Here is a 17,795-nt window from a genome sequence, read left to right on the forward strand (position 1 = left end):
AGGACCAGCTTATGGGAATGTAGTGTATAAAGTATTGTTTAATATTTGCTGAACAAAAGTCTCTAATTCTGTTTTCATATGCTGTTATTTGCAAACCTTGGTTGAACATGATGGTTTTTTTCTTTCAAACGAAGTGATCAAAAGCATGCTCAGGATATTTTCAAAGGAAAAGAAAAATTCAGCTACTTTGCCTAAATTTCAGTTGAATCTGGGACAGTGTTGGCAGATAGCAGGCCCAGAACTGAAATACAAGCATTTCAGCTAAGCATTCCATTCTGCCTCCTCTCTTCTTCCTGATGGGTTTTAAATCTATCTGCACACTTATTGATACTCTCCACTGTTAAAGATACAACCCAAGTCTCCTTTCTCGGAATATTGACTAGACTTGATAAATTCATCAATATCGTGTGGTGCAAATGATGCTACATGACCACTGAGACGGGGTCCTGAAAAGGATGGCTTCTGCCTTTCTTTTTCTCAGGTTGCTCATTCGTGGGCCACGTAAGATGTGCCAGACACCATTCAGCCTACCAGCATACTGGTGAGGCTATTCCTTCCAAGAGCCCTTTGTTAACCACCCAAGGGACACAAGAAAGATTTGCCACCAAAAGCTATTGTCAATGTACCAGCCATAGAAATATGCCACACTTAAAGTGGAGCTTCAAAAAAGTACTTCTGCAATGATGAAATAGAGACCTCTGAAAATCCTCACTCCACAAAAAATGACAATACTGTCAAAACCATTAAAATAAAGCTCTTCCTCAATCTGGACATTCATCAAAGTCTTATAGCAACAAAGGGTACATGCATGTAAGACAAAGACAAGTTGAATATCTCTTAAGAGCAATGACACCATCACATTTTCATAGATCCTCATTTTATTCCCCAACTGATTAATTGAAACCATGGTTAATGGTGGAAGCCAGCACTGAGGCCATCACTAGAGGGATAGAAGGAGTTTGAAATCCACTGTAAAAAACTACCACCAAGTAATTTTCACTATTATTATTTTTAAATACTATTTTTAAATTATTTTCTCTCACAACTCTCTGGAAAAGTTTCTTTTCACAAAGTGTGCCGCCTTTCCCCTGACTAAAAGCACCCTATGGAACAGCACAATTTCCAGAGTGTTTGTCAGAAAATAGAATTCATTGTTTAATGGGGCACAACTTGAACTACAATAGTAACTGTGGCTAAGAAAAGGTCCATAGAAACTAAAGGAAATCTGTTGGTTTTGTGTGCTGTCAAGGTGATACTGGTACATAATGATTCTCCATCCCAGAGAAGAGCTGGCCATCAGGTTTTCCAGGCTGTCAGCTGTGAGGGAGCTGGTCACCAGTCCTTCCCTCCCGTGGAGCCTAGGATGAGTTTGTACCAATGAGTGCTTAATGAAAGTGCCCTAGGGAGGGAATTCGTACAGGATTCGTGCACCACTCTTGGGTGGTGCTGTCGGTTAAGCATCGATTTGCCAACCACAAGGTTAGCAGTGCAAACCCATCCATTGCCCTGAGGGAGGAGGATGAGACGGCGCACTCCTGTAGAGGTTTACAGTCTCTGAAACCTTCTGTAGGGTTGCTATGACTCAGAATCAACTCAGTGGCAATGGGTGTGGGTTGAGCTGACCCGTGTCTGGGGAATCTGTAGAGCCATACTTAGCTGTACAACTGGTCACATACTCAGAAGAGGCCTGAGAGGATGCTACACATTTACTTTGAGCTACATTTGAAGCTTGGGCCCAATTATAAACTCCTTATCAAGATAGGAGAAGTATGTCCTAACACTCACTCACGTGCCCTTGAACAAAGCAGAGGGTACTTAGAGGCTTAAGAAATTTAAGGACATCTCTGTCCAGCCATTAGCTAACCATTAACCAGCCAAGCAGACTTCTCAGGGGCTGCAAACCAGAAAGAATATAGGGTTAACAAGTACGCCAAAACATTTCTTCATTGTTATTTGAAAAGAACATTTGCTAAAAAGCAGAAAATAAATGTGGTCTATAAGGAGTCATTAGTAACTTTACCTGAGGTGTTATTACCTAAGAGAAAGGATGTCTGCTCTTACTCCAGCTTGTCAACATTTTTTTCTGTTGGCTGTAGCCAGGGTGATTAGGCACGAAAATAAATAAAGGGTCCTCAGAAGTAGGAAGTGTAAATATCTCTCATCACAGAGGACATGACATGTACACAGGAAGCCAGAAGGAATGCGTGTACAGAAGAAAGCTGTTAGAACTGATAAACAAGGTCCGCGGGAGTTGCACGATATAATACCAATATATCAAAATACCTTGTATTTCTATGTGCTAGCAATGAAGTAAAAATGAAATAAAGAAAACAATGCCATTTATAATGACGTCAAAAATAGCATAAATGGAGTCTTTGAATATCATGATCTTGGTTAAATGAGTTGGTTAAATTGTCTTCCACTGTGTTTTTTTTTACATGCTCCCATCTCTTCTCCTCGGCTTATGTCAAGCCCTTCTTAATGAAATAAATGGCCAAAAGCTTTCAGAGACACTCCAAGTTTAAGAGCTTCTGGCCTTCAACTATGAAGTGTTCTTTACATGAATGGATTTCCCCCCCTTTATCCCTGTGGAGAGAAGAAACATGAAAATAAAAATCTAGTGCCGACCAAGTTCCTCACCAAAGCATCAGAAATGCTCATTGGAGCATTGCCACTCAGTGTAAGACTGAAGCACGCTTGCTGTTTTCCAGTCCAGTCACTGAGACAAACTGCTGTCATTGCTGATATGCCTTGCTTTAATTAAGACAGTCGCCTAACTCATTTGTGTTCAAGCTTGTTATTCTTGTTGCTCTTGTTGAATCGATGTTTTCAGATTCATGTGTGTTCCATCCGCCACTTGTGTGGCGGTGGGCAATGGGTATTTATATGAGACAGATTGGTAAATTGAATGCACAGTTCATAACCAAGACTGTGAGTCTAGTGGCCCTACTCCCCCTAAGACAAGGAGTGGTGTTTCTGCAGGATTATGGTTTCATTGCCCACAAGGCGCTAACGTTTTCCATGAATAAGAATATATCAAGCTTGCTTTCTAGGATCCATCTCTCCACTATTGGTCTAGGTAACATCCAATTCAACTTGTTTCGGCTCTAGAAGTGCAGCACCTCTCTGGCCCTTTCATCTCCTTGTAGGAGAAATGCAGTGAACATTCTCGAAACAGAATGGTTAATTTTAGCTTCTTTCTGGTGAAGGTCATCCCTGACTCTAAATCTCAGGGCAAAGTAAGAAGTCCCGGTTTCTTTTTCTTATATGATGTTCTTAATACGCTTCTGACAGGAGTCACATTGCTAGACAACACTTCTTCATGGAGTTTGCTTTCCGTGTATTAGGACCACAGGACGGGTGAGCCAGTACATGGCATTAAAGCTAACACATCACCGCCTCTCAAGGGCATGGTCCCTTTGGTCCTCCTTTTCCTTTTCGATAAAGATGGTCAGTCCCCCATGCTGTTATAGAGTAGCTGGAAGCTACATGATATGTGCTGTGGTAGGGCAGTCATTTAACGCTCAGCTGCTAACCAGAAGTTTGGTGGTTCAAACCTACCAGATGTTTTGTGGGGAGGGAAAATGTGGCAGTCAGTCTGTTTCTCTAAAGATTTACAGCCTTGGAAACCCCATGGGGCCATTGTACCCTGTCCTACAGGATTTCTCTGAGTCAGTCTCCTGGACAGCAGACAGTCGATGATGCATTCCAAGCCCGAGTTGCTGACCCAGGCGAATGGCCCACTTGAGTCTTTCAGCAACCAAACAGAAGCGAAAAGATCATGGAAAGACCTGAGAGGATTAGCAACTGTTTGCAGTCTTCAAAGGAACGGGCACATACTGCACATATCCTGCGTAGACCCATGTACTCTCCAGGTGGAGAGATTTTATTCAAATCGTTCTCTATACATAGTACATACATGCTTATAGGTTTCTTTTTCTACAGGACATAAAAGACGGAGAAGTTATGAACGGTGAACAGACGGAATTCGTGACATCGCCAAAAATTAAGGATGCATTGAGGTATTGTCTTCCTGTGAATAAAGTACTTCTATCTGCTGCATAGTTAATATCTTATTCTTATTTGATACAAAAGATCAAATTAAATAGAAGTGTGGGGCAAATTCATTCCGAATTGGTCGCGAACAGGGTCTGTGGAAGAGAGGAAGACCCCAAACAAGATATACAAACGCAACGCAATGACCACATCAGTGGGTTCAGCATGCCAGTGATGCTGGGCATCGGGCAGACTTGCACGGGCTTTCCTTGTATGACACACGGGCTCAATGTGAGTCCGCGTCAACACCATGGCACCCAAGGACAGCAGCAAACAAAATGGAGATAGTATTAAAGCCTTCTTCAGAGCATGCATATGAGGATTAAATGAGTTAGGATGAGGATTAAATGAGTTAAATGAGAATTAAATGAGAATTAATTGAGCTAATATAAGACTTCAAAATGTTTGTGGGGATAAATGTAATTGAAAGATAATGGAATTTTTGTCTGTCTGTTTCTTGAACTTTCAGAAAGTTCCTGTACATGTGGCGCACATTCCGTGCCTCTAGCAGAATGGGGCCTTTGAGGATTTATTGGTGTTGCAACTGCTATTGTTATTTGTCATCATTATCTTTATTATTGCCATGAATGTTATCATTGATATGATATTTCTCTAAGGCTCTAAAATTTGGTGTGAGGAATATAATTCTGCTTTTAATGTATTATTGGCTTCAGCCTCAGAAGGTGAGGCTTCTGTGGTTGACAAAATTCATTTGATCATGTAGCCAACATATTCTTTCAGTTCAGTCCAGTTACTAATAGGTGCCAAATATGTTGCATGGAATTAACTTTAAATATATAAATGAATTATTGTATTATATATGTATGTGTACGTGTTATAAGAATTCATATCACCAAAAGGTGATTTCTCTTGAGATTTGTAATTTTCACCTATATGATCATATAACTATTTATCTATTTAGATTATGCCTCTTTGATTAACCAGCTGCACAATATTAAAAACTTTGGTACAAAAAAATCACTAGCACACTCTTGTTCAGAAGTTTGATAAGATGTTTTTTGAGATAGGAATAAAATAAGTGTACTATTTTCTATGTGCACTTAACTTGCTCCTATAAAAAAAAGTATTAACTTTTCATAAAATGTGTTACGATCTGGCAAAATCCAAGATGTGAATACAACATCCCAACATGTATCAGGGGACTAATAGAGAGGTCTGCAGGTCTGGCCTCAATTCCAACTATGTGAACCGCCCCAGTGGCCCCCCACCCCCACCCCGAAGCATACTCTTCAGAGGACAGCACTGAAGCTCCAGCTTGGGGAGAGGGGTACTTCTGATCAGAGCACATAGGAGAAATGAAGAGGGCTGAAGAGGGAGGGGAACACATCCTGGTCTATCAAGCCCTGAGAATGATAGTCTTTTTTCTTTTTTAATCATTTTATTAGGGGCTCTTATAACTCTTGTTACAATCCATACATCAATTGTGTCCAACATAGTCGTACATATATAATCCATTGTTCTTTTCTAGACATTTCCATTGAGCCCTTGGGATCAGCTCCTCTTTTTACCATCCTTCCCCGCCCCCAACCCTCATGACGCCTTGATAGAGTGTAGATTGTTAATTATTTTCAAATCTCACACCAACGGCTGTCTTCCTTACCCTCTGGTTTCTGTTGTTCTTCCCCCTGGATGGGGGTGTGTGCTTACGTGCCATTCATTGTGATCGGTGCCCCCTCTCTTCCCATCTGTCCCCCACTTCCCCATAACCTTTTGTTCTCTCTATCCCCATGCCTGTTCCTGGGTTCCATGTCGTGTGAGTTTTATCTCTTACCTATACTATGTTCATGCTCCCATCTCGTCTAGATTGGGAAGCGGCACTGAGGTCGTGATAGCTGGGATTTGGTGGGAGTGGGGGTGGTGGTGAGGAGGCCTCAGGGGATCAGAGGTATATTGTGTGACCCATTAGTGCCCTACTGCACCCTGATTGGCTCGACCCCTCCCTGCAATCCTCCGTCGGGGGATGTTCCATTGTCCATAGATGGGCTTTGGGTCTCCGCTCCAACCCTCTCCATTCTCAACAATGCATTTTTGTTTGTTTGTTTGTTTACTGTTTGTTGTGAGTCCTCTGATGCCTGGTGCCTGGTCTCAATACCTCACAGTCCCACCAGCTGGTGTGCTTCTTCCAAGTGGGCTTGTTGCTTCACTGTTGGATGGCTCCATTTGCTTAACTTCAAGCCTTTAAGACCCCAGACACTGTATCTTGTAATAGCCGGGCACCATCCTCTGTCATCACCACATGTGCTCATGCACCCAATTTGTCTCAGCAATCATGGGGGTGGGGGACTGACCATCACTGAATGCCAGTTTGTTAAAACAAAGTGTTCTTGTTCTGAGGGAATGTATGAGCCGAGGCCCAAGGTCCATCTGCAGCTTCAGCGTATTGCTTTATAAATATATGTACATAGGCCATTTATCTGGATGAATGTATTTACATAAACCCACACCTCTGTTAATCTCCCTGTCTATGCCTTTGCTTCCTAGCGTTTTCCTTTGTTTCCTTTTGCTTCCTCCTGCCCTGCCATCACTTTCCCCCTCCTTCCACCTCCTAGCCCTTCCTCTCCACTAGCTTGGTGTTGTTCTATATTCCTGCTCAGAGCAGACAATGCACAGAGAGGGCCATAGGGAGGTCCCACCATGAGACATGACTTCCCTCACTAAACCATAGCACTATGGTGGACAACAGTGGGAATTGTGTACAATCTGGCCCCATCACACTGGGGCAAAACACTAAGGGCATGCAACAGAGCAGCAAGGGGAGAAAAGTGATGATATCCCTGGGGAATACCAAAAATTGACTTTGGAGACAGTGTGGCACCCCATCAGACTCAACTGGAAAACACTCATAAAGGCCAACAAAGAGACCTTAAACTATTTATAGGTGTTTCCATTTTTGTCAGGGGCTTGCTTTGTGTTATTTTGTTTTTTAGGTTTTTGTTTTGTGGGTCTTGACTTCCTGTGCTGTTTTGTTTGGCTTTGCCTGGCTTTTGTGCTTATTAATGTCTCTGCATGTCTTTCTAGATAAGATAGGCAGGATAAGCAATTCGGAGACGAAAAGAACAGGACCAATGGTTCCGGGGGAGATACGAGAGAAGGGGAGGTGGGAGAAAGGAAGGGGGTGGGTTGGGAACCAATCCAGGGACAAGGGCGCAAGAAGTGAACTAAACTCAGTGGAGAGAGGGACACAGGATGCCTAGTGGGGCTTAATCAAGGGCAATGTAGCTGTGAGGTGTTACTAAGCCCGAACATGTTGGTGGGACAAGAAGAAAGTAAAAAGGAAATAAAGGAAAGAACCAGGAGGCAAAGGATATTTATAGAGGTCTAAATACAGGCATGTACATATGTAAATGTATGTATATATAAAACGAGAAGGGAATAGATCTATGTATTCATATCTATATGTTAATAATTAAGGTAGCAGATGGACATTGGGACTCTACTCAAGTACTCCTTCAAGGCAAGAACACTTGGTTCTAATAACCTGGCATTCCATGATGCTCACCTTCCTGACACGATCGCTGAAGACAAAATGGTGCATAAGCAAATGTGGTAAAGAAAGCTGATGGTGCCTAGCTATCAAAATATATAGCATCTGGGGTCTTAAAGGCTTGAAGATAAACAAGTGGCCATCTAGCTGAGAAGCAACAAAGCCCACATAGAAGAAGCATACCTTCTTCCTGTGTGATCATGAGGTGTCAATAAGATCAGGTATCAGTCATCAAAGACCCAGAACCAAAAAATCATATCATTGTGAATGAGGGGAAGTGTGGAGTAGAGACCCAAAGCCCATCTGTAGGCACTGAACACCCTCTTACAGAAGGGTCGCAGGGAGGAGATGAACCAGTCAGGGTGCAGTGTAGCACCAATGAAACATATAACTTTCCTCTAGTTCTATAATGCTTCCTCCCCACCCACTCTCATCCCAATTCTACCTTATGCAAATCTGGCTAGACCAGAGATTCTGCACTGGTACAGGGAATCTCGGACCATAAACCCTTCTGGACCAATAATGAGAGTAGCGATACCAGGAGGGGAAGGGAAGATTAGGGGGAAAGGGGGAAACCGATCACAATGATCTACATGTAACCCCCTCCCTGGGGGACAGACAACAGAAAAGTGAAGTGTAAGACATGAAAAAATAAGAATAATTTATAAATTATCAAGGGTTCGGGAGGGAGGGAGGGAGGGAGGGGAAGGGGAAAGGGGAAAAAAGGAGAAGCTGATACCAAGGGCTTAAGAAGAAAGAAAATGTTTTGAAAATGATGATGGCAACAAATGTCCAAATGTGCTTGACACAATGGATGGATTGTGATTAATGTTGTACGAGCCCCAAATAAAATTCTTTTTTTAAGAAATAAAATAAAACATTTACCATTTAAAAAAAAATCTGATGAAATGCCACTTGTATGCCTTATAACTGTGTGAACTAATCAGCTAAGTTTTCTCCAGGAATAGAAATTTGAGAGAAAGGAAATATACAACTTCAAAATGTTATTATTAAATTATGTATGTATGCTTATAATTTTCTAAAAATAGCCTTTTGCTTTCTATCTTTTTTTAATCACTGAGGTAAGCTCATCAAACCGACTTTCTGCCATTAAGTCCATTTGACTCAGAGCAATTAGTCACAGTGCCCGCATTGGGTGCCCAGGGCCATCTATCTATCCTTATGGAAACCCACAGCTCCATCTCACCCACAGGGTCACTGGTGAGTTTACACCTTGACTTGTCTTAGAGCAGCAGAGCCCTTTAAGCTCTCTGTCACCAGGCTCCTTAGGAAGCTAGGGAACTGCAAGTCGATGCAATTAACTAACTGCTAAAAACCCCAATCCCAGCCATCGTGCTGCAAGGGCTCAGGTGCTCTGCTGGTAACTAAAAACATTGACAGTTCAAACCCACCACCTGCTTCACAGGAGGAAACACCTGGTGGTCGGGGTCACAGGTAGCAAGCCTCTCTAGGAGCAGGATCAAGTCCAACACACACACCAACATCCAGGTACCCCACCTACATCCACTGCTGCCGCCGCCAAGGTTATTGACTCACCTTTATTTTGTATATCTTCCCACATTCATTAGTGTGTTATTATAAACCACATAACTACAGTTAGAGACCTCACACTTGAGCACCACCAGAGGAGCACAGCTGGGATTCCGTGAGTGTGAGCCTTTGGCCCGACCCAGCTTTGGGGTGGGGGGAGGATGGGGACAGTCTTAACAGCGCGGAATGCACAGCTACGACAGGAAAGAGAGGTCTGGGAGGAGAGGACCAAGTGCTTGGTGTATTGGGATAGTGACAGATAGTAGGAGAGAAATTAGGGAACCACCAATTAGAGCTGTGTTAATGTGGTCATCATCGTCATAGGATGAGATCAAGGCGTCTGCTCCTCCACAGAGCTTGGCACCAGCTGAAGACGGCAAACATCCTTCCTGCTGGGTTAAGTAAATGGTGTGCAGAAGAGTCCCTACTGCGAAATGTCCAGAGCCTTTCTCGCGTTTTCATTCCTGTAGCCACTGCTCAAGCCCGAGTTCCCTCTCACCTAGACGATTGCCATCCGCTATTAATTCTCCTGGAGTGTCAATGGGCTCCTGGGTTCATGTTCCTAAACTACAGGAAAGCCTTCAACAAAGTGGATGGAAAAAGCAGCTGCTAAAATGAGCTCTAGAATAGGGATGATTGTGAGGATGGCGCCGCATCAGGCAGTGTTTCAGTTTGTTGTGCATGAGATTGCTATGGGCTGGAGCTAACATCACGGCATCTAACAACAACAATAACAACAACCGCAAGCGTTCTTACTTCTGAAACCTTGGGATTCACTCAAACCCTGGGCTTGAACACTGGTTAAACAACTTAACTAGTTGTGACTGGGAACATTCAGAAAAGGAGGTTAGTAATGATTGTGCAGCCAGAGGTGTGTAATCCATGTCCCTGAATTGTGCCCTAGGAATTGTGGAAATGGTGTGTGTTCGGCCACATATATTCTCAACAACAACAAATGCTCAGGTTTTAAAAACACAAAGAAGTAAGAGGTTGAGCGGACAGTTTGGTTTGCTGGCTTGTTTTTAATCTCTCTTGTACTTTTCCTTAAGTACACAAAAGACCATCGCCTCCTTCCTAATATCCGCTCATCCCTGACACCACCTCCATCCTCTGGCCCCAATTGCCTCCTGTTAGCCGCCTCGGGATTAGAATTGTTTCCAGGCTTAAATTCCCATCCTTTTTAATCTTACTTTCTTTGCTTCTGATCTCCGTTCATTCAGCAAATGATTTGCCGAGTATAGCTTAAAGAGTCTTGAAATTCTGCTCAGGTTTCCATGTGTTTTTTTCCTTCCCGTAATTATTCCTCATGCCTCCCTTCCAGTAAGAATACTGTGAATACCTAACCCCTCTGTTAAAATCCCGTTTCTCTCTCCCTGTTCTAGTTGAACCTTCCTATCACTACTGAGTGAATTGACATTCATCATGGCATTTATCACACCACTCCTTGCTTCACAAACCTCTAGTGATCTCATTTTCAACAAAATTAAGTGTGCATTTTTGTAAACAAGGAATTTGGCACACCATTTTGAGATTTAATCTCAGCCTAATGATTTAACCTTATCTTCCACTCTCTATTTATTTAAAAAGAGAAGTCATTGGGGATTATTTGCCAAATTCCCAGGGTACCCATAAACCATCTTCACTGCATGCCATTCCCTCTCCTGTGCATGCCCCCTGCCCCCTCCGCCCCACCCCCACCCCGGCCTACCATTCCTGGTAGATAAACATTTTTGCCTTTCACAATCCCACCTCAAGAACTACTTCTTTGAGAAAGCTGTTCCTGATTCCAACTTTGCTTCCTGATACTGTACCCTCATCCTCATAATGACATGAGTTTTGAAACTCAACAAGAGGGGGGACTCCCCCCAAAATAGAAAACACCAGAATTGTGCTCAATGGAGCAGAGTTTTTGAAGTAAGCATTTTTCCTGCTAGGTGATCATCGAGCATCTCACTCTGAATTAGTGCACCCAGTAGTGTTGCCTAAGGAAGTTCTCTCTAATCACAGTCAATTTTTTCTTAAAAGCAGTTTCACTTGAACCTTGTTTATTGTGATGGGTGATTTAAGAGAACAGTGTGCGGCTTTAAAATTTTGTTTCCTGCTTAAGAAAAATGCTAAACATCTGTTGTGTTGAACACAGCTTACAAGGACAACGCTATGGGAAGCACTCAAGTGTACAAGCGGTTTTCTTGTTTCCAAAAAGGTAAAATGTCGATTGATGATAGATCTCATTCTGGATGTCCATCAACTTCTCAAAGTTATGGAAATGTCGACTCCTGGTCCTTTTGGAGTTCATTCCACCAGGTCAGACTGTTAACCAAGCTTTCCAGGTCAGGTGGAGTTTTGGTCATCTGCACATCCTTCTGAGATGGTCACTTTGCAGGCCATCTCCTAACCCATCACATAAGACTGGCCTGTGTGTTTCAGTCCCTGAAGGAAACCAGCTAGTTTTGCAACTCTTGGCCATGTATCTCTACATCAGCAGTCTAATCATGAAGAAACTTTTTTTCCTCAGTCCTACGGTACTGAAGAATTCTTAAAAACATTGTTGGGGAAATTAGTTCAAAACTCAGAAAGTTTTTAGCCATTAGCTTATTTTTTCCTCTAGAAAGATCTAATATTCATACCAATAGAGAATACTTACTAACCACTCTGTGTCTGGCACTATAGGGGTGGCATATGTGTGCTAAGTTTTCTGTTTTATCAATAAAACCCACAACTCCATTACGGACTTCTCTTAAGATCATCATTGCCCAATTAATGAAACTGAGATTTGGGATCTTACATTAAATAACTGACTCAGATAACTGAATCTATTTTATGTTCGTTACCGATAGAACATACCTTTCTTTGTAATTAAGTAAACGAACCCTAATTTTCTGAAGTGACACGCTTGCTGATCAAGTTAGAGGATTATAGCCTTCAGTATGGATTACAACTCAATAGAAGGCAGACCATACTCCTCACAACTGGACCAATAGGTAACATCATGGTAAATGAAGAAAAGATTGACATTGTCAAGGATTTTGTTTTGCTTGGATCCGTAATCAGTGCTCAGGGAAGCAGCAGGTGCGCCTGACCCAAGCCCCGGTATTCTCCATTGCATCGTGTGCATGTGAAAATTGGACATTGAACAAGGAAGACCATAGAATGCATTTGAATGGCGGTGCTGCAGAAGAACATTGAAGGGGCCATGGGCTGCTTAAAGGACAAACCGACCTGTGATGGAAGAAGTCGGCCAGAGTGCTTGTTCAAGGCGAGGATGAGAAGCCTTCATCTGACAGATGTTGGGCATGTCAGGAGCTGTCAGTCCCTGGAGAAGGACAGCATGTTTGGTAAACTAGAAGGGCAGAGAAAAAGAGGAAACCTTCGGCGAGATGGAGGGACACACTGACTCCAGCAATGGGCTCAGGCATAGGCAGTGGGAGGATGGCCCAGGACCCTGCCGTGGTCTGTTCTGTTGTGCACAGTCGCTATGGTTAGGAGCAGACTCCATGGAGCCTAACAACAACAACAACAACAATTGTCTGGAATAAAATCTCTACGTCTCCTGCCCGATCCCTCCTTAGCTTCGCTGGATGCTCTATCACTGAGCTGATGAACTTTCATGCTGTCCATTTGCCGCGAGAAACACACCTGCACACATCTGTAGCTTCTGTTATTTTCCCACTGGGGTTTCAAGTCTTTCTTCAGAAGGGAAGCCAATTAAGGGGCTTTCAGTCTTGCTCAGACAGAGTAGCCATTTGGAGTGGCAGCTCCATTTTTAACCTCTGATGCCACAGCTTCACCCACGCTTTATCCTCCGCTCTTCGAATGGTAGGCCTGCTGCCAGTGATTATGTGAATCCGTGTTGTCAAGTGGATCTTAGGAAATTTAGCTGGTTTGATGCTAGTTAATCTAATGATTTGTGACCATCTGCTTCTATTTTTTGTGCGTCTTATAAAGTTGCTAAAAGCCGACTTCTACAGAAACTATGCAGGACCATGCAGTTTATCATATTTTATACAGTTCACATATTTGTATTTGTTTTAAAACAAATCCAAATGCCTAGCTGTTATACAATCTGAAGTGCTGTAGCATATCAACCCTATCTGTTACATATAAACCATTTTAGAAGACAAACTGCATTGTCTCATTGGGATTGCCCCACCTTTCTTTTATGAATAAAGGAAATATTTTTCCTTTGCTTACCTAGTTCTCTTTTTCAGTTGAATCTCTCTCTCTCTCTCTCTCTCCATTGCTGGGATTTCCTTACCACCTCATTTCTACCTAATCCATCCTGTCTATCTTCCAGCTTCTCTCCTCCCAGCAGCCTGCTCTCAACACATACATAAAAGCATGCTCACTGGTCCCTAAACTTACTCTGAAGTTTGTATAAAGAAGCAACATTAATGGCATATTTTCACAGCTTAGTAAACTCGCACTCTATGAGGTATGTACCCAAATAATTGTTTGACTTACTGTGCCTTTCTTCTAAAAATCAATTCTATGCAACAGGTATTTCTATAGTACTTCAGATTGTATAAAAGCTAGGTGTTTGTTTGGCTTTAAAACACATTAAAAACACGTGGACGGCATGGTCCAGCAGAGCATGGGGAACACTTGTTGGCGGCCATCAATTCTGACTCATACTTACTCCATGTGGTCAAGTAGCACGGCGTGTAGGATTTTTTTTTTCTGATCATCATCCTTCTAGGAAACCAATTACCAGGTCCTTCTCCTGAAGGAGGAGCCTCGTGGTAGATCTCAGGTTAGGTCTTGGGCTGCCAACTGCGAGGTGGGCTGTTTGAACCAACCACCGGGTGCTCCAAAGACAACAGAGGAGGCTTTCTACTCAGGTACAGAGTGCCAGTCCCACACAGTCACAGGGGCAGGATCCTGTCCTTACAGGATCGCTGTGAGTCGTCAGGGAGGCACGTGATGCCAGGGAGTTTGAAGTTGGCTTTTTCTCCTGTCCGGCTGCTTGCAGGGTTGGCATCACTAAGGATTCAGTTAGCAGAAGAATGCTGAACAGTTGTGTCAACAGGGCTTCTTTAAGCCCAGTCTATATTAAATACATCTGGTTTTCTAAAAGGTTTTTCAATAAATGACATTTAAAAGTTGAATAATAATAATAAAATTGTCCCTCCTCAAAGGTTCATCACAAAACCTTGTGACTATGACATGTCATGACAACACAGAAGCTTATTCCGTAATACTGAGAAAAAAAAGGAAGGTGGTAAAGTAGAAATCAACCTTAAGATTATGTCAAGGAAGTAAGTTTTAGGCTTTTGCAATAAAGTCAGTTAAAGAAATTATAATATATACATTTTTAGTTAAATGCAAAATATGAGATTTGTAATTACCAAAGAGTAGGTTTCAGTGTGATTCAGAGGATTTATTAGGTTTTACCAGGTGGATTTTGCTTTGGGTAAAGAAATTTTTTGTGATTTATTTTTTCCTTTAAAATGAAACCCCATTAAAGCTGCCCTAAAATTTTTAAAATCTACTCTAGACTAAACAGCTGTATTCCAAAAGCCTGTGTGTATTCAGTATGTGTGTTATCTATCAGCATGTGGACACTTGATCCTTCATTGGGAAATAAAACTATCGAAACACATGATAAAGATGAAAGATAACAATGGTTAAGCAAGATTTTAGTCTCTGATTTGAATTTTTTTTGATCACTCTAGAATGCCTTGGTTCTTCTACAAATACTTACGAGTCGGTCCCATTATTTACGTAATAATGAAGATCTGGTATTATCGATGAAAGTAATGCTTGGGGTGCATTAGCTGCATACTTTCTCTGCCTTCTAAGCATGTTATACTTAGTATTTATCATGCACACCTATGTGACATTCCTGATACATACATTCGCATGCTTGAAGGATAGGCAACATTCTTTGTTATCCTAGGATAATATCATGATAACTTTTCTAACTTTCATTTCAGGCTTTTCATATACCTTGTTTGAACAACTTTTAGATATCTGAGCAATATCTGGGTGAAATCATCGGATTTGATAGTCCATCATATTGCACGAATTCTGGCCACGGGTGTGCTCTTTTTTACAGTTATTAATGAAAATTGGTTCACTTTCTAAAAGAATGACATTAAGCCTAATCCACTAAAGAGGATCTGTTCATTGTATTTATTTTTGATGGCTGATAATTTAGAGGATGCTTCATGCAGCGTGAACTCATCAGTCCCTTTGCTTCTGGACGGCCGTTCTCAACTTTCCAGCAAGGCACCCCGACTTCACCATTTTCAATTTGGAGGAGGAAAGCATGTGTAGCAGCTGTAGCTTTTAATCTGACATTTAGTTTTAGGTCATTTTCATGTAAATAGGAAACAATGGACACCTGCTACCAGTTTCCTTAACAGGGATGTTTGCTTCAGCTTTATCAGTTTTCCTCTGGCAATTGCATTTTCTCTGTCTGGGTTTAAAGGAACCAGTAATTGTTCACGGTTATTATTTTTCATCTTTATGAAAACGTATTGCTTCTACTTTGTATTGCCTGAAAGCTCCCCATGCCTGGTATATTTCAGTCCAATACACTATCCATTAATGTTTCTAGCTCATCTTTTTCTTAATCTGCTGCAGGTTGGGTGGGTCAGGCTTTCGATTTCTCTCTGTAATAAATTTTTCCCCAGGCTTTGCAACTTCTTTTTCTACCTCTTAAAAGGAAATAAAAAGGTGAAAATTTGGAATTGTTCCATTGAATACAAGTGATGCCTTATTGAAAGGCAAGTTTAGGCCTTGATTTATAGTGCTCTGAGCATTCCCTTATGTGTTTACCAACTGTGGCTTCGGCACCACCGTACAATGTGATTCTGTGCTTTTTCTAATAAATATGCGTTTTATTTCATTTCTCCACTGCTCTGAAAAACAGCCAGCTTTACACTTACGCATAGTTATGCTTCCTTGCACATATTTTATGGTCTGTACAGTAACTTTCAAGTGTGTCTCAATGGGGAGAAATTTCAGTTTTCTGTATATCCTTTTAAATATGTTGATTTATGCAGATTAAGTTAAGAAGGAAGTTATTTTTGTAGAGTCATTTCCATTTGCTCCTCTTGTAGAGGGAGGGAAAAAAGGGGCAATCAGTTAGTCCTTTCAAACATTTATTTCCTGGATCTTCCAGGAAAACGTTAACAACAAATCATGTACAACTCTGATTTCATTTCTGCTGTTGAATTGATCGTAGCTGCTGTGATCTGTAGGTGTTTCTTCCCCATCTTCCTATCCTTTTATTAGCTTCCTGATTTTAATGTGCCTCATCGGTGACTTGGCAGAAGCTCATCTGTGCTCTTGTTTTTCTGTTGTGTTTTGTCTGCCCAGGGATATGACAAGAACAGTGGAGATTTCTGGGGAAGGAGGCCCCTTGGGGATACATGTAGTGCCCTTCTTTTCATCTCTAAGTGGAAGGTAAGACCTTTTCCTTATTGCAGATGCTCAAGCTAATGAAAAGCCTGGCTGGAGCTCATTTTCTCAAGCACCTTCCAAAAGAGGATTAAGCATGTGTAGCTTTTACTCCGATGGACACCTCAGGATAAACTTTCATTGACCACTCATATATTAGAAGCAAAATAAAATCTTTTACTTATTGGAAACAAAATAAAATCATTTACTTTGTGGATGCAATCAAAGAGGGGCGAAAATTCAAGAGTTTCTCAATTACAAGTAAATCGGAAGTACTTTCTTAAAGCACCCTTGTCAGGGACACGATAATAAACAGAGTCCCTAGCCAAAGCTTTATTTAACATACTGCTGGACTAGTCACAACTGAGCTTTCTTAGTGTTTAAAACACACTTTAGCTTGTGGTTAGAGTAAAGGCAGGGCAGTATTTCCTGTTAGACGGGATCTGACATTGGCACAGTAGCTCTGACCTCTAGAAAACCAGAGTAAGAGTGAGACTGTATATTCTGAGGCACAGGTAAATAGAAACTTAGAATAATAAGTTTCCTTCTTTCTAAATATGAGAACTATTTCAAAAGCCATAGATGTTTGGTGGTCTTAGCTATTGTTAGAACACATAGTCTTATTGTTTATCTTTTCTAAAGTAGTATTAAAACACATTAACAAGAATTTACCACACTCTTTTGAAATTTTAAAAGCATATCAATGTATTTTGGGCAAGTGACCAGTTAGTTCACTTTCGCCCGCCTTTCTTGAAATTCATGTCTTCCAAACTGAATGTAGAACATGTGTTCCCAAAAAGTTAGTGTGTGCCTGTGATCTCTTGTCATTCATTATAACAACCTTTGAGAATAGGTATGAGAGACTATACCATTACAGGCTATCGGAAATTGAAAAGAAAATGAGTTTATCACCCACATAACATGACTTTACTTAATTGGCTAAATTTATTCTGAAATGCAGCATTGAAAAGGCAGAACACTCTAGCTTAGGTTAAGTTATCATTGGCCAGAAATGTCGAGTGATTTGCCGAAGGTCGAACACAGTGCCAGAGCCCTTGACATACCCTTCGTCCACTGCTTTTTCAGAACGAACATTTTCCCAAAGGTTATAAAAGTATTCATTTACTGGTTGTCACTATTTACTCAGTTCAGCCTGCCATACAGCCAGGCGGCCAGATTTAGCCATGGCATCTTGGTTGGCATCAAGGGCAGCAGGGAGCCACCTGCCGCCTGTGATTGCAAAGGCATCACCTTTTTTGCAACTACCATGTGATGAGAA

The 17,795-nt window shown here is 41.6% G+C and overlaps 1 protein-coding gene across 1 annotated transcript in view; it reads left to right on the plus strand.

Moving 5' to 3' along the window:
* The window catches only part of PARD3B (par-3 family cell polarity regulator beta), a 1,175,277-nt gene that overhangs the window by 593,899 nt on the left and 563,583 nt on the right, over positions 1-17,795 (plus strand). Inside the window, exons 5-6 of the mRNA XM_045296697.1 lie at positions 3,946-4,022; positions 16,436-16,522. Of these exons, the coding sequence (XP_045152632.1) occupies positions 3,946-4,022; positions 16,436-16,522 (164 nt within the window). The remainder of the gene's footprint in view (positions 1-3,945; positions 4,023-16,435; positions 16,523-17,795) is intronic.

Source organism: Echinops telfairi, unplaced genomic scaffold, assembly GCF_000313985.2.
Source record: "Echinops telfairi isolate 266 unplaced genomic scaffold, ASM31398v2 ScPeMD7_3;HRSCAF=10, whole genome shotgun sequence".
NCBI lineage: Eukaryota > Metazoa > Chordata > Mammalia > Afrosoricida > Tenrecidae > Echinops > Echinops telfairi.